This window comes from Cladophialophora bantiana (genome assembly GCF_000835475.1).
Source record: "Cladophialophora bantiana CBS 173.52 unplaced genomic scaffold supercont1.1, whole genome shotgun sequence".
NCBI classification, from domain to species: domain Eukaryota; kingdom Fungi; phylum Ascomycota; class Eurotiomycetes; order Chaetothyriales; family Herpotrichiellaceae; genus Cladophialophora; species Cladophialophora bantiana.
The window spans coordinates 1611163-1632794 of NW_015971575.1; the positions used below are offsets into that span (position 1 = coordinate 1611163).

A 21632-nucleotide genomic window follows, 5' to 3' on the forward strand; every position below is an offset into this window, starting at 1 on the left:
TCAATCGTTGATGTCTTCTCCTTGAGCCGTTGTTTTGGTCAACTGGTCCATAATACTAATACATACACGCAGACAATGGTCCTTTTGCTCTACCGAATGCGGCGCTGGCTTTCATCGAGTCTCAAGGTGCCTAGATCCCACACCTGCCACAACCCCCTTTGGTTGAATGATGTGCCATCCATGATTCCGAGGAAGATCGTCCCGAACCCAGATCTCGAATCTGATGCCTTCTCCTCTTTTCCTCGTTCCTCTCACACCATCAAGCCCTCTCCGGCATCTCAGCGATTGGTTGCACCCCGCAAAGGATGTTCCTCGGGCTGCTCAGGTCCGCATGCGGGGGAAACAGAAGGACAGTGCCTGATTCACAAGATAGAAAGGTAGGTACATGGGTGTCTGAAGAGAGGGTTTTGTCGTGTTTTCAGTCACAGTCGTATCCTCTCCCACTTCGCCGACTGAAACTGCTGCGCACGAACCCCATCTCAAACTACAATGTCCGTCACAAACGGTGCCAATGGCCATGTGAATGGCTCCTCGAATGCCCTTTGTTCTGTCGACGAATTGGTGTCTCGCAAGTATGACTTTGTCGTGGTCGGAGGAGGTACTGCCGGCTTGGTGGTCGCTGCTCGTTTAACTGAGGATCCAAACATCTCGGTGGCTGTTCTGGAAGCCGGAGAGAATCGAATGGACGACAAGAGCGTGTCAACCCCGTCACTCTATCCTACCATGGTGAGTAAAATGATGCTCGGTCCCACCCGACCTTCCTGACCCTCTCGAGATCGGTAGGAAAGAATACGACTGGTGCATGACCAGCACACCACAACCCAATGCTGGAAACAAGATCTACTCGATGCCTCGTGGGAAGGTTCTCGGCGGCAGCTCCGCCATCAATTACCTCATGTACGTGAGTTTACCACGTCGTAGCTGCCTCCAACGTATATCATGCAGTTCTGACCAAGCACTTTACATCAGGTACGTGAGAGGCTCAAAGAACGACTACACCCGCGGCTGGGAATCAATCGGCAATCCTGACTGGGGTTGGGAGGGTATGCTTCCTTACTTCAAGAAACACCAGACGTTGGACAACACGCCGAGGCACAGCGACCCGCAATTCATGCCCATTGCAGGAGGCGACAAGTATCATGGAACTAACGGGCCCATCCATACCAGCTTCAATGACTGGTACATGCCGCTGGAGGTGGACTTTGCGAAAGCCGCGTATGAAGTCACTGGGACAAAGAAGACGATTCACGACGCGTGGAGCGGTGACCATTTGGGCTTCTATTCGAGTCTGGGCGCTGTCAACAGGTCTGACGATCCGGGGAAGCGATCTTACGCTGCAACCGGATATCTTCGCCCGAACTTGGGACGACCGAACCTAAAGGTTCTGACCGAAGCACAGGCCACCAAGATTATCCTAGATGGGAACACCGCCAAGGGCGTGGAATTCGTGCACACGGGCCAAAAATACAGCGTCCACGCTGCGCGGGAAGTCATTCTCTCCGCCGGTGTGATCCAAAGTCCTCAACTGCTCGAGCTCTCTGGAATCGGCGACCCTGAAATCCTTCAGGCCGCTGGTGTCGAGTGCGTAGTGGAAAACAAGGGAGTCGGAGCCAATTTCCAGGACCATGTTCTTGGCGGACTCCTGTACGATTTGAAGCCTGGGATTGATTCGATGGATGCACTGCACGGGGAAGAGTTCATGAAGATGCAGCAGGACGTCTACCAGAAGAGTCAGAAGGGACTCTATGCCAACCCAGGCATGATGATGGGGTTTGTATCGTATGCCTCCGTGGTGACTCCCGAGGAGCTTGAGGCTACCATCAAGGAAATCAAGGAGAAATCACTAGCAAAGACGGAATTTGAGAAGGCTCAAGAAAAGGTAAATGATTCCCCCCAAAACTTCTTCCCCCCAACGCCAAAAGACGTCCACAATGCCCCTTGTCGCCCTCAACCCTCGCAATCTCATGGTGTGCGCTAGGTAATCGTCGACCAACTCCGCGATCCAACCTTTGCCAACCTGCAAACCTTCTGCATCCCCTGCCGCCTCGACGTGGCCAAGGGCTCGGATCAGACTCAATTCTTCGGCAAACCTCCCAGCGGAAAACAACAGCTCTCCTTGCTCATGTGCCTCGAACACCCTCTCTCGAGGGGAACAGTGCATATCAAGTCGTCGGATCCTTTGGCACCGCCTGAAATCGACCCGGGATATTTTCGGAACGAAGTCGACGCTAAGATCCTCGCGGCGGGCATGAAATGGATGGACAAAGTGGCCAGACATCCCTTATTGGCGAAATCGCTTGCTGAGAGAGAACTGCCGCCCGAGAGGGAAAGTCTCGATTCCGAGGAGAAGAGGATTGAATATGTCAAAAATCATATCAGCACACAGTATCATCTGATTGGGACTTGTGCGCTGGGCGAGGTCGTGGACAACGATTTGAAGGTGAAAGGGGTCAAGAATCTGAGAGTGGTGGATGCATCGATTTTCCCTGGACACGTGTCTGGGTGAGTTTAAGCCCTGCTTCTCCTTTCTCGACATTCGGAATGTGCGTCCTATCATGCTGATTGTTTTCCGACACAGGAACATCATGGCTTCCACTTATGCTGTGGGCGAGAAAGGCGCAGATCTGATCAAGAAAGATATCTAGGCGCAAGGATTAGCCAAAAAGGACGAGCCGCGAGAATACCAGTAAGAAAATGATCGACTGACTTAACTTGACAAGGCTTGAGTTATGTTTTCTTTTTCGTTCCTGAGCCGAGTTGCTCAACCTTGAAAATTCGCAGCAGGATCAATGACCCCCTCTCTACGGAAAATTCACATTGATTCATGCAGGCTATTGAGGCAATGACTCTCATTCAGATGCAGAGCAGCGAAGCCTGTGTCAGCCGGCTCCAGGTGCAGTGACGATCTGTCGCGGACAACAAAACAACTGTGTCTTGACACTCAAAATGCAGCGAGGCGATATCGATGCAGATGAGGATTTCGTTCCGTTCAATCTGCTCCAAGTTCCGCAGCTGTTGTGAGCGCCAGGATTTTTGGCCGTGAACCCTGAAGTAAGTGAAACAAATCAGATAGGGGATAAAGAACCCGGAATACGAAAGATTGTGACTTCATTTTCCCAAAGATCTCTTCCTACCATCACAACACCAGAGCCAAAAACATGAAGAAAAGCAAGAAGGGGGGAGAAGACAGACCTCCAGCTCCGCAACGACATGGTCACTGTCCCGATTCGTCCCCTGCCCTGCTAGTTCACTGCGAAGCAGGTTCCCCACGCTACTGTTTGGCATACCTGTGTCCTCAAGCTCCGGCTTTTGATGGTATATGCACGACGCACTTTCGTGCTCATGCTTTTCGGTTGGGCCAGGATAACGACGCCGCCGCCTCAAAATCAGAAGAGCGGAGATAAAGGAGATGATGAGAAAGAGGACTCCAACCCCGACGCCGATCCCAGCTGCTGCGTCCGAAGAGAGCTCTCCTGAATCAGGCGCGGACGTACCAGTGCCAATGCCAGTGGCTGTACTCGGACTCCTGGTCGTGGTCGTGCGAGTGACTGCGCCCGAAGCATGACTGGTGGTAGCCGATGCCGACGGTGTGGTAGAAGTGATAGCAGCACCGTCGGTCTGGGTGAAAGAGGAGATTGCCGTCCGATCAAATTCGCCAAGGACGACGCAAGGGAGGCAATGGAGCTCGTATCGAACGATTGTGTAGCCAAGGTGAAGCCTCCGTCATCCGTAGTAGACATGGTGAAACCCCGCGCTGGTAGACGGTATGAGCCACCGCAGTCGCAAACAAGCAAGGGAGGAGAAGGAGAGGGAGCGTCGTCAATGAGGCAGTCAGGCTGAAGAAAATGTATCGAGTCCTGCAAGGTTGGGGCGAACGGTGAAGACACGAACACGGGCAGTTGGTTCCCAAGATCCCTCGCTGCGACCTACCAATCAATCATGGTCCACTTCAAGGGTATTGTAGCTGCGCAATACATGGTGATGACCAAGGACCGAAGCAGGGGTTTTAGATAGATGCAGAACAACTAAGCACGTATGGAGTATGGAGTACGGAGTACATACTCCAGAACTTGAGCGGGCAAGCCGACGCACACCATTGACCCATGCGCCGGAGCTGGACAGGCGAGAAGGCGAGATGCTAGGGGTGTGGCTGGCTGGTTTTAAGTCCTGTGTGTTCGCTACAGCAAGCCACGGCGTGCTCAGTACGGAGCTACATATCCACAGGTATAACCAGCACCAGTAAGAAGAGGACTGCGAGGTCCATAGAATGAGTAACGAAGTGTGGGCAGGGCGCTGAAACACCGCGTGTAATGCGACCGCCAATGCAGTGAATGACCTCCATGCCGACGATGCACCGGGTACAAGATGGAGGACTGGGACGCACACCCCGTAATAGCTTTTGAATTCTCCTTTTTGAATTGTAGCCTGTATATTATGTACATGCCGAAGTTGAATAGTCTCGACGGCGGGAGGGAACGCTCAGAGTAGAGTGGTAGTAACACATATACCCATGGAAAGAATATTGTGACGCCGAACCCCTTTTACAGCCCTTGAAACGTCGTCGCGGACGCGGAGAAACCACCAACTCACTCGCCCACCAGTCTTCATGTCAAGATCCGAGGATCGACGCCACGATCTTCCTCGAACAGGCGTTGAATTCATCTTTTTGACACATTGAGGATCGTCATGTGTCGTCTCAGCCCGAGCAGGAGGCTGTGATGTTGCAGAAGCGCCTCCGGATCTCCAACGTCAAGCGCTGCTTCTTGTGGATTTTGTGTGCTTCTCTTGCTCGTTATCGTCGGATGAACGCTACAGAATCCCGGCTCGCCCAATTCGTCATGATCCACAAGGAGCAATGCGGACAGGTCGGTAAGAAGGCGGGCTTCCCTCATTCAGCACCTGTATTCACCTCATGGTCCGGTCCACTTTTCATTTCTTGTTCCTCTCCGCCTGGGCCTTTAGGTACTCGGACTGCAATTCCTTCTGCAGCTGCATTGGAGCGCGCTCGTAATGGCTGAACTCCATGCTGAACTCGCCCTTGCCTTGCGTCGCGGCTCGGAGGTTACCACTGAATCCAAACATACCGTTGAGGCTGGTGTCGGCCCAGACCGTGAAATCATCCACGCCAACTTCAGTATCGTTGATCACCGCATTCCGCTTTTGCAACAACCCGACCACGTTGCCTTGAAACTCGGTTGGAGCTGTCACGACGGTCTTCATCATCGGTTCCAGGACAACAGGGTCAGCGTCCATGAACGCCTTTCGGAAGGCCTGCTGCGTAGCGTTTTTGAATGCCATTTCGCTCGAATCAGTCATGTGTGTTGCACCATCATTGATGACCATGGTTGCGCCGAGGACTTTGTGTCCAACCAAGGGACCCTTTTCGCAAGACAAGTGGAACCCTTTTTCACAAGCGAAAAGAAACTTCTCGGAAATGGCACCGCCAATAATGTGTTCTTCAAAGTGGTTGCCCTCGAGGTTACCCTTTGGCTCCATATAGCCCGCAACACGGGCGTAATCACCTGCACCGCCAGTTTGTTTCTTGAGGAGATGGTTGAATTCGACACGTTTGGTGATGGTTTCACGGTAAGCAACGCGAGGTGGGCCTGTTTCGCAATCGACCTTGTATTCTCGGCGCATACGTTCGACGTAGACTTCTAGGTGGAGCTCGCCCATGCCAGAGATGATAGTCTGCTCGCTTTCGGTGTCGAAATGGACTCGGAATGTGGGATCCTCGCGCTGGAAGCGCGCAATGGCTTTGGAGAAGTTGGGCAAGTCTTTGTTGTTCTTCGGCTTGATGCTGAGAGAGATGACCGGTTCAGGCACAAACATGCTGGTCATGGTATAACCCAATTGACCGTCTGTGAAGGTGTCTCCCGATGCACAATCAACTCCAAACACCGCACAGATCTCTCCAGCCCCGACTTCGTTTACTTCCTCCATCTCGTTCGAGTGCATGCGAACAATACGTGGGATCTTAACTCTCTTGTCAGTCCGAGCATTGAACACGTTAAGGCCTTTCCGCAATTTGCCTTGGTACACGCGGATGTAGGTGAGTTGCCCAAAGTTGGATTCTTCCAGCTTGAACGCCAGACCGACAAAGGGCAGCGAGTTGTAAGGTACAAGCTTGACAGGAGCCTCCTTCTGTCTTCGATCCAGAGCGGTGTTTGACACCTCGGAGGGGTTCGGGAGATAATCGCAGACACCGTCGAGCATTGGCTGGATGAATTTGTCGGCGAGAGCAGATCCCATAAAGACCGGTGTGAATTTGAGCGAAATGGTAGCCCTGCGAATGGCGGCTTTCAGCTGCTCGACCGTAGGCTCCTGTTCATCCAAGAACAAGTTCGCAATCTCGTCATCGACATCGGCAAGTGTTTCGATCAGCTTTGCTCTTCTCTGTTTTGCGAGCTCCTGAACCTCGGCTGGAATTTCGTCCTTGGTGACGATAATCTCACCGCGTTCGCCCTCAGCATAGTACGTCTTCATGGTGATCAGGTCGACCACGCCGCGAAACTCATCTTCAGCGCCTATAGGCACCTGTACAGCGGCAGCGGCAATTTTGAGCTTCTTGTTGATCTGATCGACTGCTTTCCATGGATTCGCGCCCATTCTGTCCATTTTGTTGATGAAACTGATTCTGGGCACATTGTATCTCCTCATCTGCCGGTCGACAGTGATAGTTTGGCTCTGGACTCCAGACACAGCACATAAAATCATGACAGCGCCATCAAGTACTCGGAGTGCACGCTCCACCTCGATAGTAAAGTCAATGTGTCCGGGAGTGTCGATCAAGTTAATGTGGTACTTTTCTTCCTTGCCATTCTCCTTTTTAACCCAGTCACAGAAAGTGGCTGCGGACTGAATAGTGATGCCTTTTTCTCTCTCAAGTTCCATCGAGTCCATTTTTGCTCCGACCGCATCCTTACCGCGGACTTCGTGGATGGATTTAATCCGGCCCGTGTAAAAGAGGACTCGTTCTGTCGCCGTCGTTTTGCCAGAATCAATGTGTGCCTGTCGATGTCAATTGACTGAACTACAGGAAATTGGACTTGTGACTGACCGCAATCCCAATGTTTCGAACTCTTGACAGACGATGTGCCTCCTCCGGCGACAAATTGTCAATAATGGTTTCTTGCGAGAGGGCCTCGGGATCATCTTGGGCTTCTTCGAGCCTGCCACGCATTTAGAACAAAATCCAGGAGAAACTTATGAGGAATACTCACATCGCAGCCGCCGCGCCCGCCGCACCTCGCCGTTGCTGCCATCGTCGGTCCAGCGGCCATTGTTTCGACTGCGCCCTCAGGCCCGCGGACAACGTCGGGAGAACTGCAGTGGAAGCGCATCGCCGGCAAACCCGGTGCCGCGCGAGAGCCGAGTTTTGAGAGCGTGCTAGATTGCTGAGAAGCCTCGAGGAGCCTCCGATGGCACGCGATGCACTCATCTTGACAAGTCGAGAGGTCACGAAGCTGTCCTCGCTCCTTCAATGCTCCATCATTTGACGGGGAACTTTTTTTGAGCTCAACCCGGCGTCGCCAAGCCCGAGCCTGATCGCTTGTCTGTTAGCCAATGAAAAGTCTCTGAATTGGCGCACTCACAAGGCTGAGCTTGGCAGTAGCTTTATCCTGACAATCTTCAGGACATATATTGTGAGCGTCCGCTCGGTCAGCCTTCTGACAGCTGAATCCTGCGCCCAGTTGACTCTACGACGACATGCTTTCTCATTCCCGTCGTGAGTGCCACACTCCCCAGTGTGCCGATAGACTTTCAAGTGAATCTCGAGAGAATCCTAGATATCATACGGCTAGCCAGAGCAAGAGGAGTTAAACTACGGTACCGGCCTCGAGTACGATTTCCGATTTGCCATGTGCTGCGATAGTTTCATGGTACCTAGCTGCTTGGCAACGAAAATGATAATGACTTGTAATAGCAAACGATTTCTGGTTATGGATGTCTCGATAAGTCAAGCGTTCCTCAAAAGACATGATCAACCGACTCTGACCTCTTAGTCGAATCCGACACCCTCTTTCACAGTTGCGAGGTAATGGGGGAGATCTTGAAAGATCCTATCCACAAGAACATGCTTATCAACGGGGTCTGGACGTGCAGTATAGAGTAAGAAATAAAATAGCAAACACTCCTGTCCCTGCCTGACACTGCCAGAACGGACGTTACAGTAACATTCCGCTCACCTACAAGAAAACCTCCTTCATGCAGCTAAAAATGAGCCTTGCCCAAGACGGTCTATACTGTGAAGCTCGACATTTTGCGACCTGGGTCAAGGAGAGGACCACCGAGACGGATTACCTTGAAAAGGTTATCAGCGATATCACCGGCCGGATGACGGTACCAATTAGCGAAGCCGTTTTCTCTAGGTTGGTTACATCGGTTGGGTAAGTGGAAAATACTTCTAAGCGGTTCTTTGCAATTATATTTCAATTCGAGGGCTTGCAATTGGTGGTCCGAGTGTGTAACGTGCGAGGAGCTCTTTACTGTAGGAAATCCACCTGTCGAACTTGAGCTGCAAGCCCGCACGCCCTCCTTCAAGAAGTCGACTTGTTCTCAGTCATGGCACCACGAGGCGGTCGCTTCAACGACAGAAATGGCCAGGAGCTGCTAACCCTTGTACAGTCGTCCAATCGCTCCAAGAACATGGCTCCCAATGGGGTGGAGGTCATTGTAAACTCGTAAGTTCTCTGCAACATCATATTCTGCTGAAAATAGCTGGGTTCTTCCTGTTTGCAAGATCAGGTTGCTGATGTGACTCCTGGGAGGACTGTAGTAGCGCTTCGCACGCCGAGTTGAGAAAACTCAACAACCGACTCAGCCTAATCCAGGACTACACTCGCAAACTGGGAGGTATTTATATTTATGCTAATGCTATCGGTGCGGTGAGAGCTGCTCTCATTCCAAATCCCTTGCAGTTGCGATGACTCTGATTGATGATCGATGGTGAGGACAGGATGATGCTGGCGGCTCATCTATGACTTTGTGCAACGGTCGCGTGCTAAACCAATTTCCGCAATTCTCGCGTGACCCTATGAAGCTACCACCGCGACAATCGATCTCGAAGAAGTTCGCAGCTACAGAAGTAGCATTTCGCGCAGTCTTCAAGCTGCAGCTCAGCCTAGGTACCCAGAATCGAGGATGACCTATGCCTTCCACGCTCCGCCGACGAGGTCTTTTCCCAAATGTTGCATCCATCGCCGCAAATTCCTCTCAAGATTCTCGACGCCATGGAAGAGATTTCCATGACCCAAGCTGTATTCCTGTGGCAGTATCTCACCCGCTCCAACACTGCTGGGTACTTTCTTACTCTTTTTGGAGGCGTTGATAGCGCTACTGTGGCTCTCTTTGTTTTTGGTATGACCAACGTCGTGTGAAAGTCCATTAGCGGAGGGTAGGACAACACGCCGGCGGATTTACGTTGAATCCCTGGCGAAAAAGCCCACGCAGTCAGAACACCGCAGGAGATGGTGAACCGATTATTTCACACGTGCTTCATGGCAACGCATAATAGCGGAGATGAAACGAGGCCGCGTGCCAAGGGACTGGCCGCCAGCATAGGTGCATATCATTCGGACATCAATATCGACGAGACCGTGATTGCACACGAGAACATCGTGCGGAACGCTCTGAATTTCAAGCCGAGATTCCAAATGGAAGGGGGCACAGCCGCAGAACATCTTGCAAAGGAAAACATTCAAGCGCGGATAGAATAGTAGTTTAGCATGAGCTGGCTCAGCAGGGCACATCGGCTCACAAGATGCCGGAGGGCTAAAGCGAGTCTACTTGGACTCTCCAGCACCAATGTCGACGAAGTCTTAAGAGGCTATTTGGTAAGTTCTTAATCAATCTCGGTGCCCTCTTTGCTTTCAAGACCAAATTGCTTATCGACTTGAGAGACGTACAGACCGAGTACTATTGTTCATCTGTTGATATTGCGCCATGAGGAAGCATCTCAAAATTTGACGCGAGAGCATTTCTAGCATGGGCTCGCCAGAAGTGGAACATGCTACTGATCGCTGAATTCATTGACGCCCGGCCCAGTGCCGAGCTCACTCCTCTCTCTGAAGGTGTCCCAAAAAGATGAATCTGAGAACGAAATAAGCCTGACGCACGACGAATTCAGTGCATTCAGAGTATTATGGAAGGTGGAAAAATTCGGCCCACAGTCCTGCTACTTGAAACTGCTGGTCGAATGGCAGTATCTTGGATGCGGCCCCCTCCAGATCGCCACCAAGGCGATGAGGTTCTTCCGATTCTACGCAATGAACCGATATAAGAGCACGATTGTGACGCCCAACATGCACATGAGCGCATACAACCCGGATAATAATCATCTGGATCTTGAACAATTTCTCTATGACATTGGCTGGCCATGGCAACTTGATAAGTCAGAGAGCACCCCAGCGCCCCAGAGAAAGCCCTAGCAAACGAGTCGGGCAGGGAGAGCAAATGAATCGGGAGAAATCTGCCTTTGGCCACAAGCGTGCGGCAACGAAACCTGATGAAAGATTGAACCAAGCAAGTCTGCTCTGGCGAGACACAATGGCAGCGGCAATTTCATATTGCCTCGATACGGGGGAAGCAGCAGTCTTCTCCTGCGACCCTGCAGATTATGTTTGTACCTCCCTCGCTTCCTCATGGGGTGTTGGCGTTTCCATTCCATCGGCGATCCATGCGCTAACTTACGCCAGACATTGGTTTATTGGCTGATGTCGGCAGCAGCCTCATGCGTTGATATGCCAGACTCGCCGATTGCTCGGCCGGCTCGGCTCTATCGCTGATCTTCGCTTTTGTGATGGCAATCCAAGGTCTACATAAGGCAACGACTGCCTTCTCCCGAGCAAGGGGAAAAATTGATCTGTAGTAAGTTGTTTTAGACTAAATCCCTTGGTATCTGGTAAGACTGGTCCTGGAGGAGATTTTGTTAGCTCAACCAACTCGATAAAACTCTACCGAAGCATCCCTTTTTCAAACATGACTGCACCCCTCACCCTCTACCAACGCGCCCAACAGATCGACTCCCTCGCACGATCCTCCCTCCTCCCGCAATCCAGCACCGATCTCTCCCAGGCTCTTTCCCATGCTCTGGAGAACTCGGCAGCCAACGGCCTCCCACCCATAACCATATCCCCCTTGCAAGGTCAATACCTGGCGATCCAAGCGCAGCTGATCGGCGCGAAGAACGTCCTCGAAGTCGGCACTTTGGGTGGCTACTCGACGCTCTGGTTCCTGAGTGCCGGCGACGTGCGCGTGACGTCTCTGGAAATTGACCCGCACCACCGTGACGTCGCGCTCCAGAACCTCAAGCACGCGGGCTACGAGGACGGCAAGGACTTTGAAGTCATCCTCGCGCCCGCGCTAGACAGCCTCCCCCGCCTTCTCGCAGAACAGCGGGACGGCAAAAGGGCCAAGTTCGACTTGGTCTTCATCGACGCGGACTGGGACGAGCAGTTCGACTACTTCCAGCACGCCGTCCAACTCGCGCGTCCGAACGGGTGCATTTATGTCGACAATGTGGTCCGGGCGATTCTCGAGGACCCTGAAAGTGAAAAGTATGAAGCAGGGCAGAAAGAGAGTTTGCCGGTCAAGGTAGGCAAGGACGGCAGAGTAAAGGCCACAATGGTGAGTGTGGTCAGCAGCCATAAGGGACGTGAGGGCGAGACGTTTGATGGGTTTCTTTTGGCCGTTGTCGCGGGTTGAGAAACGAAAGGGAACTGAATTTATTGGTAGATGGGGCTCTTACTTCAAACCTGAGAATCGATCCAAGTGGAAATGGACCTGTCCAGGTAGAGATGCCCCTGAGGCGAATAGCTTTACCCATCCATCTGTGCGTACTGTTTACTCCGCGGCGGTTGGGTTGGGGCTCATTCCACACCTCGAATCAAACCTCCTTAACAAATCCAACTTCAACAAGCTTCTCCACTGGCACATTCAAAGCCTGGACTTTCGTGCGCGAATTTTCCCGAAGTAACAAGAACAATTCCAACGCTCCTCTCCTCAAGACATGCCCGGGCGTCAATTTTCCTTTCTTCACGCGCATTTGTTCCTTGCCTACCACGTAGACCACTTGGCTCTCGTATGCACGTTGCAGATCGGCGAGTTTGCGAGCGAGCTCGAGATTTCCTGAGGCCAGGCGGCCCGATACAGGAGCAGAAGGGATGGAAACTTCGGTTGTGCGCGAGACGGCATCCTTTTCTTTTATTAATACGTCGCCATTAATACTCGGCGAGATCGGATCAGCATCGGGCGGTAAAACTGTCCCCACACATTCGCGGATGAGATAATTTCGGATCTGCTCGTACAGAAGGCCTCCCAAGTCGTTGGTCACTACTTCGTCGTTATACCCATGGCGGATCATGATGCGGTACGTGTCAGGCATGACGCGCTTGCTGTTTCCCTCTTCGTCTCCGATATAGCACCGCGACACGGCAAATCTCTCTTCGGCCGGAACGGTAGGAATTTGAAGAGGTCGCAAGTGAAAGAACACGATGACATCGTTCGCGGCATGGAATTTCTGTAAAAAGTGGATAAAGACTGTTGGCGTGCTGGAAGGTAAGCCTGATTTATCGAAGAAAATCCCCATGCCGTCGATGCGTGTGACTTCTTTGCCGCCGAAGGCTGGCGAAAGCTTCAGCTTCCGGGTATAAATATTGCTTTGGTCACTGTTGCTGTTGTGGCCCGTGAAAGGGCTGGCAATGGCCCGGATTAGATGACTTGGTGGAAACCGATCTGATGCTTCGGCGCGCCATTGTTGTTCTTTGCCGAATCGCCAGAGGAGGAAGATCGAAGAGAGGGCCACTGCCAAGGCGAGCGTGAACCATGCGCCTTCGGGAACTTTTGTCATCGCCGAAGAGAGGAATGTACCGTCAAAGAGAGCGAAGATGAGCCATACGGGAACCACAACAAAAGCCGGGACACGCCAGACGATCAAGGCCACAATGGCGACCATACAGGTTGTCAACATTGTTACCAGAATCTGGACGGTGGGATGGGTTAGTTCAACGGTCGCCTTTCTCAGGGGCAGCACCATGAAAGAGAGAAACATTGAAAATTGCTGTACAAAGCAAATTCAGAATCATCACGTACCACGCAGACACCATAAGCATGGCCCAAGTTGGCGGTGTTAGTATACACTCCAGTGACGATACAAGTGGCAATCATCAACAACCAATTCGCGATAGGGATGTAGACTTGCCCGTAGAAGATCTTCGAGGTATGTACTACCTTGACCTGCGGAAAGTAGCTTAACTTCATAATTTGCGTGAGCAATTGGAAGACCGCCGTGATCATTGCTTGACTTGCAACGACAGCTGCCAAAATTGCGATAATGAGTGAAGGCCAGAAACAGCCAGGTGGAACTGTTTTGTAGAACGGATTCGACCACGCAGAAGGGTCGTCAGAGATGTATGCTGCTTGGCCAATGTAGCCAAGTAACAAGCAAGGGAAGGCGAACGTCAGCCATGAGAGTTGGATGGCGCGTTGGGTAAAGGCCCCCAAGTCGGCGAAAAGGGCTTCGCAACCAGTGAATGCTAGAAGGATCCCTCCAAGGCTTTCCCAGCCAGTCTTGTTCCGGACTAGATAGGCTCCAGCAAAATAAGGCGAAAACGCCTTCAGCACCGACGAGTCATGCCAAGCTAAGTTGTACACGCCGAATACGGCGTTAAAAAGCAGCCAGATAATGACAATAGGGGCGAACGTGTTTGCCAGCTTAGTTACGCCAAATGGTTGAACTAGAAAGAGAACAACGAGGATTGCGCATGACGATCCGATGACGGTGCTCTGTGATATAGTAGGATGGACAACTTTTATGCCTTGAATGGCGCCGAGGACCGATTGCGCTGGCATCAGGACACCGTCAGACATGACGAGAGCGACGCCAAAGACGCCCAGGATTTTCAGCAGCCATTGTGTCGTCCGAGATCGTTCCATGAGACCTCGAGTTTTCTGGGCCGATCTTCCTAGTTCGCTAGCGATGTGACGCTCTATTCTGACCAACTGCTCCTCTCGAGGATCGCGTCTGACAATATTTGCATACCTCGATAACAGGGAGAAGAGAGCGAATGTCCCTCCCTCGCCTTCATCGTCCGCAGCGAGAACAATGAGGCAATATTTGATGCTGACCATAATGGTGAGAGCCCAAATGATCAGAGACAGGGCTCCAAGTAAGTCATCATAAGAAGGGTCGTCTGTGAAAGTCGAGGAGTAGACATAGAGCGGGCTCGTGCCGATATCGCCGTAGATGACTCCGGTAGACTGATATGCCAACCATAGCAGCCTCAATCCTGTAAAAGTCTATTTCTGATCAGTGTTGTTGTGCGGGTAGCAATAGAGACAAACAGGATGCCCATTACCTGCTTTCTCTTAATGTCTCGATCTTCAACCTTGAGCGGCTCCATATCTTCGACATTTCCCGCACGTCTCCTCGAAGATTGAGCACGAATGCTTCCCACTCCTGCAACTTCTCTGCTCCTCAACGTGTAGAAGTGTGACGCCACAGGCTGGATTGCATCGTCGAATTGCATGCGAGGGTGTGCCATTCGGTGACGGCTTCATCCAAACAAACACGCATGAATTGACAATCTCCGAAAATTGCTAGGTTCGCGAAGAGGGGACACGTAAAAGAGAAGGAGGGAGTGAGAGGAGACGACATTCTCCGACATGTGGGATTGAGCACGAAATACTTGTGGTGAGAAGGAGCAAAACACCCGCGTGATACCCCCATTTCTTGTTGGAAAAATGTCAAGCCGGGGTTAGCGTATGGGTAGAGAGGGGAGTCCGCATGGATCTGCATTGCCACAATACCATAATCCCACTTAACCCCACCAACTAGACGACACCAAGCACATGGCGTAGGTAGGTAGGTAGGTATTTGCTTGGTATCAGAGCGGCCCGGCCTGATCTTGGCTCGAGATGAGACGAAAAGTGATAGTAGAAGGGTTCAGAAGCGCAGGAGAGCTGGATGGGGCGCCCTGTACGAGGTAAATAAGGAGCATTCTCAGCCCATAAGCAGGGCTGCATAGAGCCTGTTGGGGGGCTTCGTCTGCATGAGCCAAGAGACAGGGGATGCCAAGCTGCCTCGTCCATTGGAGGAGATGACGAGCAGAAACCAAAAAGCCGCACAGCACCTTTTCATACGTCGACAGCAAGCGAGTGAGGAGGAGCGAGGAAGGTTCGTGGGATGCATGGCACGCAAAATGCCTCATGCAGGTAAAGAGACATGGTTAAAAGGTTCAAGATAGGCACTGCAGAAGATGGTCGGCCGAGGAGGGTGGAGAAGACAAGGCGGAACAGAAGAGGTCGCTGCCTTAAGCTCCTCTTGGCGCCTTTAGCGCCGGCAATTAAACCAATGAGCCAGTTGTACGTCGTCTTCTCACGTGGTGAACTGCTGCTCCGTGCATCCGGCTGCTGTATCCTGGTATGGCTTGTTGTTGGGCCTACTCAGAACGGTGCCTTCCACAGGAAAGCCTACCACGAGCCAAGATCAGAGGCACAGAGTCTCGGCAAGGAGCGTGACGTCAAGTGCTGGCCTCAAAACCGGGATGGGCTTGTCGCAATCGGTATTTATGGCAGGTGTGTGCCAGAACTCTGCAGCCCGCCCGCTGCAAACACTGAATCCACCAACAAGGAACAGGTAACTCCCAGCAACCTGCCACGCCTTGGCTTTGCTGCCATTATTCTATTCTCTTCTTGCCCTCTTCCATATATCCCATGTTGGCCGTGCTAATATTCCTGGCTCTCCTGTCCTTGTCCTTGCCACTTGCCGCCGCGATGATAGGCCCCACGACTTTGTCCTTGTGAGCTCTCGACAACGCCTCCGAATACCCTTCACTGGCGAATGTTGGAGTATTGAGTTTCGGCCAATTGACATATAACAGTCCATGTGCATAGATGAACTGGAACGCCCACCCGGCAACAACCAGGCACAGAATAACGAAGATACGCAGCGGCCAGATCGCTGCGTCCGGAGGCCGGCGAGTGAGAACTGAGACGAATACAATAAACAGTGAGGCAGCCAACACATATGGCACAGCTTGAATAATGAGTGGTCTTCGGTCCGTAAACATCAAAGAAGACCCGACACCATAGGTGGACGGCAGATAGGTGCCCAAGAAGAGGTCGAAGCCGTCTTGTCGCGGCCCATCCAGGAAATTGTTGCGGATATACCGTGTGGCGGAATTGTTGAAGTCCTGTAGCGCTCCCGCTCTCGTCCGTTTTCCGGTGCGCGTAAAGTCCGTCTTCAACGCGCCAGTTCCCGAGTACGAATTGGAGACCACATCCGCGTTGTCGGCCCATACATTCCGGAACAGGAACTCGAACGCTCGGTCGTCTTGCGCCCTCTCACCGGGATGCAAGATGCCGACATCTTGGAATTGTTGAGTCAAGGCCCATCTGCCCAGCATGCTCTGGACCACATTTGTCCGATCCAGACAGTCCATGCAATTCGTGCGCACGACTGCGGTCTGCCGGCATCTGACTTCTAGAGCTCCAGAAGGGTCGCCGGGCATTTCGACACCCCGGAAATACTGCCCTTTCCGCAGGCCATCTATCAACTCGTCCAACAAGAGTTCGGCACGGTGCCATTTGTATCCTTTGGTTTCACTGTGGAAATCAAAGTAGATATAGTGCAGCATGTCCATTCTTTGGCGGCTGTTCTGCGGTTCAATGCCCCGGAACTTTTCGTCCGTGCGCATATCTGCCTCTACTGATTCCTCTGGAGAGCTGACGAGGATTCGCACCATCTGTTCATAAGCTTTCTTCACTCGCTCCTCCCTGCCGCGTTGGTTAACCAGGTTGACCAGGTAATTCTCGCCGTAGATCCTAATTTGCTCATCAAAATGCTTCCGTGCGGCATCGACTGCGGATTCCACGCCTCGGATTTGCAGCTTTGGTGTATAGTGGAGATCGTTGATCTCGGCCCAGAAGACAGGCACACTACCTGAACTACAATGTTAATACCAGTCTCGGTCCAGAAGAAAATAGAGAGGATTGACCTACCGCGAGTCTGTACATATGACATGACTTGGGTCTCTGCCGGCTGGCCTCCGGCGTTTCCATTCTGCATGCCTCGTCCACCAGCGTAGCCTGTCGGGCCTGAGGCGTCGTTGAGCAAAGCAATCTGCTCTGTTTCGTTGAAATTCGCCACGTGGCCCTCGTCATCAACGCCCCGAGAGAAATACCTTGTTCCACCTCGAAACCTGGATCTCCTGGTGATAAGAGCGAAAGTGAACGGGGTGTTCTTGATTTTTGCCGGAGTAATGCGCAACATGCCGTGCATTACCGGGAGGATGTATGGATCCGCGCCAGGCTGTTGGTGGCCCCTCAGGCCTCCGAGCCTGAAGTCGATGAGGTCCGTCTGGACGAACCTATTCCAAAAGAAGCGGTCATCCGCTCTCTTCCACATTGGCTGTGAGAGATCCGACTCGGACTGGCGCTGGAAGCTGGACGTTATGTCAAGCGAGTAAGAAAAATACATAGGGCCCGAGGCGAGCAGTGCCTTGAGGTAAGAAAGATAGGTATCTTCGTCGGGATCGCGCACGGGCCGTTCTCGTAGAGGGAGGAACTCTGTAGCGACGACCTTGTAGATCATGTGGCCCCGTAGCCTACCCATGGGCTGTGCCTTGGTGATGACGATGATGTACTTGTCCAGCTTTAGCTTGATGATGCCCAAAATTCCAGCAATACTCGAAACACGTTTGGCACCCAACAGAGATCCATCGTTCAGTCGGATATCCCCTGAGGGTCTTTCCACCACAAGAGTCGGCGCAGAGGAGTTGGAGGGCGAGGTAAAGGCGTAATGGCTGGTGGAGGCGTGGACGTTGATGTCTCGAAAGGGCAGCAAGTTGGCCATCGTGAAGGGGCTGGAGGGTCGAGGATGGTCGCGGGGAGGCCTTTGTCGGAGTCTTTACTATCGTATCATGATTTGGGTACAGGATAAAGATGTGGAAGGGTAAAGAAGAGCGGGACAGGAAGAGGCTGCCGACTGCGTAACTTGGCTGCCGCGCGGTTGTTAGAAGGCAGGTGGCCTTTGTTGGTAACGAGCATTCTGCCCTCCGTCATCCTTCTTGGCTCAGATCTCTCAGATCTCCCCCAACTGTCCCGGCACTTTTGACTGCAGGTCATAACACCACCACAGGCAATCATCAAAAATACTCAATTCTTGCTGAATCCTTACTCTGAGTCCACGGCCAATCTCTCGAGGCTCGTCCAATACCCAACCAGCAGTCAAACATCACTCGCAGCCCGATCATGGCCGCTCGAGCTCCCGCAGGCCGACCAGGCGCAGGCGCAGGCGGCAGGTTCGCCCAATTCAAGCTCGTCCTTCTCGGTATGTTGAGGACAACCTCTCACTCCTACCTAGGTAGTCAACCACTGATTGCTGTCATCCAGGTGAATCGGCAGTAGGAAAGGTACTTTGACCAACAACTCCGGCGTCTCCCCTCGGAACCAATTCATCCTAACAGATGTCCCTTTTCCGCAGAGCTCATTAGTCCTCCGTTTTGTCAAAGATCAATTCGACGACTACCGCGAATCCACCATCGGCGCCGCCTTCCTCACTCAGACGATATCACTAGACGAAAACACGACCGTCAAGTTCGAGATATGGGATACCGCCGGTCAAGAGCGATACAAATCCCTCGCCCCGATGTACTACCGGAATGCAAACTGCGCGGTAGTCGTCTACGACATCACCCAGGCCGTACGTCCCCCTTCTCTCTACAAGTAACTGTCCGGCAACTAATAGCGTTTCCCAGTCATCCCTAGATAAGGCCAAGTCATGGGTCAAGGAACTCCAAAGACAAGCCAACGAAAACATCATCATCGCCCTTGCCGGTAACAAACTTGACATCGTTGAAGAATACCCCGACAAGCGGGCTATCCAAACTGCCGACGCAGAGGCGTACGCCAAAGAGGCAGGCTTGCTCTTTTTTGAAACATCCGCAAAGACGTCTACAAACGTCAAGGAATTATTCACCGCCATTGCGAAGAAACTGCCTCTGGACCAGGCGGGGCCCAGGAATTTGAGGGCGACTCCCAGACCAGGTGTGGATTTGAGACCGGAATCGACTGGAACGCAGGGCGCTGGAAATTGCCAGTGTTGATTTCCAAGTAACCACTAAGTTGGGGCTTTCTGTCAGATTGTGTATGTCCGTCTTCACAACGTTTTGATCTAGCAGGCGCAAGAAGGGAAGGAGTTGTGTGTGGGCGGCTCGGGAAGGGATGCTGGATAAGGGGATCTGGGTTTCGCAAATGCTTGCCCAGTCGAGATCAACCATCTACACCACATTCGACACTGGGAACACTTCGAAGGCAGAAGTCGAGCAGGACAAAACTAATTGAAGTCGTCGAGAGACGTCCCGTGCGAAATCCCCGGGTCGAAGGCCATCCATCGACGTCCATCATTGTGATATACTTTGCCGGGCGGTACCCCAGGCGTTCCTGAGAACAGTTACCGGTGTCCCGGGTTGTCCGGCGTTCGTTTTACCAAGCAGTCTGCTAATGCCTAGAGATACAGTTGTTTCAAGACCTTCTCAGCCAGCGACTCTATGCTCATCCGTCACATTGCGTCCCCCCCTTTCGTGCCGTTGATAGCCTTCTCACCTGTTACACAGATCCGCCACTCCTATTCCCGGCTTTATCCCCCACCAGCCCCGCCATCTCCAACAATGCCCTTGCACCATCCTTATCCCCTCCGAAGTTCACCCCCCTGCGTCGTGCGGCCTCGGCCTCTTCCCACGCGAGCCGTTTCTTCTGTTTGATCATCTCGTCCTCGTCTCCGGCATTCTCGGAGAGCGAGCCTGTGCGGGCAAGCGGGAAGGAAATGCCCCAGACTTCGAGCGTGTCGAGGTCGAAAACTGCCTTTTTCGGCTGCGTGGATTCCCGGTGATGCTTTTGCGCCGTCTCCAGCCCCGGGTCTGTCATGAACGCACCGACCCCGGCGTCCCCATCGTGCTGGAAAGTGCATGTTGACAGGTCGCTGTCGATTAACACGCTGACCGGTCCCAAAATCGGCGGTTGGGGTGGACCTGTACGAGACTGCTGCGGCGGGATCACACAGCCCAGTGCGATGCCGGTTTTGGAGTTGAAATACGAGAACGGGATCGTGCGGTTGTATTGATTGGCGAGGAACATGCAGTGGCGGGGGAGGAGTTGGAAGAGGCAGGATGCCTTGGATGGGGCATCAGTCGAGGAGGAAGGAGCCGTTGGCTTTTCGCGCCACGGCTCGGAGAGGTACGCACCGAGTACGATGGGGTCGTTTCTGTCGGGAAGCGTTCCAGAGATGAGGACCAATGTAGAAGATTGCCACGAGTGGACTTGCCGGGAGAAGGACGACAAGGAGGTGCCGTGGGACGAAGTCGAGTAGAGTTGGTTGAAGCGAGAGTTGGAAGCGAAGATGTTCTTGAGCGAAGAACTTGACGAGGCGGATGCGGAGATTTGGACGGACATGGACATTTGAGCGAGGAGAGTATCGGTGAAGATGGTACTAAAAGTGGTGTCTTCCGGTGATTTATATATTGGTGATGGTATGGCCTCAACAGTTTCAATCGCTGGTAGGGCGTCGCGATATTTGTTGAGGGTGAAGTTCTTGCTGAACAGAAAATGCTCGAACAGAGCGTTGAGGGGCTCGAATAGATCCGGTAACGTCGTTGTGACGGTCTTGACAAAATTGGAATACCTGATTCCTCTGCTGTGAGGCTCTGGGTCGAAGGCTGCCACGATCGCGTCGGCTGAGATGTTCAGCGCCTGTAAACGCTCTCCATCCAGGCGTTCGCCGTAAATGGCCAGCGGAGTCAAGGGCGTGATGCCTGCGACGAGTAGCAAGAGCGCGATAAGTTTCTTGAGGTTCTCTGTCGGGATCATTGCGTGATTGATCTTGCGGTTCGTCCTTTGATCGTGTTTGAAGACCTCAATGGCGTCGAGCGAGTCAAGCGCGGCAAGAGCAAGGTCGTCATCATCTTCGTCTTCGTCGTCATTCACGGGCTCGTCGATGGCAAACCCAGCGACATGAGAACTGACACCCTGCTCGACTTCACGCTCCTTCAACATGTCTTCGGGGAGCTGCTCCGTCACAATATCCTCCATATTCGGCTTGTCCATGGGCGAGGCGACACTGTGGCGCCGATCGAAGACCGCCAAACTTCGGAACAACAGCTTAATCCTATCCTGATCGCCTCGTTTCAGGATCTTCTTGTACCTACCCGTCATGATGGTGATGACCTTCAGCATGGCTTCCCTAGTCAATATACATGGCGCCAGACTCGGAAATGGAAACGCCCCAAGGTATGTACACATATGGTACAAGACAGGCCCGGCCTTGAGTGGCTCTGGGAGAGCGAGGAAGGCGCACAAGGTGTCTTCCTTCCAATATTCGACATCTTCCTGGTGATCTGCCAACGTTTTGAAGTTATCTTTGTAGTGAGCTATCTCCAAATGAGTGAAGCATTTGGAGGCAAAGCGGAGGGCCAACTCGTGGCTCAGTTGCTCTGGATGAGTGAGTCCACATCTATTAGATCCCCAGGCGGCTGCATCATTGATCAAATGGTTCACTCACCGATTGGCACCTCCCTCGGCGGATGTGAGGATTGGGATTGACCCATTGCCACGTCCTTTGACCTCGATCTATATCG

At 52.6% G+C, this 21632-nt stretch overlaps 8 protein-coding genes across 8 annotated transcripts; 4 read left to right on the forward strand and 4 right to left on the reverse strand.

Moving 5' to 3' along the window:
• Positions 1-489: 489 nt before the first annotated feature.
• Z519_00589 (uncharacterized protein) lies at positions 490-2645 on the forward strand (the record flags this gene model as incomplete). Its single annotated transcript, XM_016758346.1, has 5 exons — positions 490-726; positions 776-897; positions 970-1879; positions 1979-2502; positions 2579-2645. The coding sequence occupies 5 exons, from the start codon at positions 490-492 to the stop codon at positions 2643-2645; spliced, it is 1860 nt and encodes a 619-aa protein (XP_016625595.1).
• A 2284-nt stretch (positions 2646-4929) lies between these two features.
• On the reverse strand, positions 4930-7441 carry Z519_00590 (elongation factor G, mitochondrial; the record flags this gene model as incomplete). The annotated part of the gene is made up of 3 exons (XM_016758347.1): positions 4930-7011; positions 7061-7172; positions 7224-7441. The coding sequence occupies 3 exons, from the start codon at positions 7439-7441 to the stop codon at positions 4930-4932; spliced, it is 2412 nt and encodes an 803-aa protein (XP_016625596.1).
• A 779-nt stretch (positions 7442-8220) lies between these two features.
• Positions 8221-10430, forward strand: Z519_00591 (uncharacterized protein; the record flags this gene model as incomplete). The annotated part of the gene is made up of 5 exons (XM_016758348.1): positions 8221-8390; positions 8443-8491; positions 8629-8684; positions 8780-8856; positions 10048-10430. The coding sequence occupies 5 exons, from the start codon at positions 8221-8223 to the stop codon at positions 10428-10430; spliced, it is 735 nt and encodes a 244-aa protein (XP_016625597.1).
• Positions 10431-10980: 550 nt separating this feature from the next.
• On the forward strand, positions 10981-11706 carry Z519_00592 (uncharacterized protein; the record flags this gene model as incomplete). The annotated part of the gene is made up of 1 exon (XM_016758349.1): positions 10981-11706. The coding sequence occupies one exon, from the start codon at positions 10981-10983 to the stop codon at positions 11704-11706; it is 726 nt and encodes a 241-aa protein (XP_016625598.1).
• Positions 11707-11887: 181 nt separating this feature from the next.
• Positions 11888-14528, reverse strand: Z519_00593 (potassium uptake protein; the record flags this gene model as incomplete). Its single annotated transcript, XM_016758350.1, has 3 exons — positions 11888-12982; positions 13093-14298; positions 14358-14528. 3 exons carry the CDS (start codon positions 14526-14528, stop codon positions 11888-11890), a joined length of 2472 nt encoding a protein of 823 aa, XP_016625599.1.
• Positions 14529-15677: 1149 nt separating this feature from the next.
• Z519_00594 (uncharacterized protein) lies at positions 15678-17854 on the reverse strand (the record flags this gene model as incomplete). The annotated part of the gene is made up of 2 exons (XM_016758351.1): positions 15678-16942; positions 17002-17854. 2 exons carry the CDS (start codon positions 17852-17854, stop codon positions 15678-15680), a joined length of 2118 nt encoding a protein of 705 aa, XP_016625600.1.
• A 398-nt stretch (positions 17855-18252) lies between these two features.
• On the forward strand, positions 18253-19106 carry Z519_00595 (GTP-binding protein ypt5; the record flags this gene model as incomplete). Its single annotated transcript, XM_016758352.1, has 4 exons — positions 18253-18331; positions 18394-18413; positions 18485-18703; positions 18759-19106. 4 exons carry the CDS (start codon positions 18253-18255, stop codon positions 19104-19106), a joined length of 666 nt encoding a protein of 221 aa, XP_016625601.1.
• A 502-nt stretch (positions 19107-19608) lies between these two features.
• On the reverse strand, positions 19609-21602 carry Z519_00596 (uncharacterized protein; the record flags this gene model as incomplete). Its single annotated transcript, XM_016758353.1, has 2 exons — positions 19609-21488; positions 21557-21602. 2 exons carry the CDS (start codon positions 21600-21602, stop codon positions 19609-19611), a joined length of 1926 nt encoding a protein of 641 aa, XP_016625602.1.
• Positions 21603-21632: the final 30 nt, after the last annotated feature.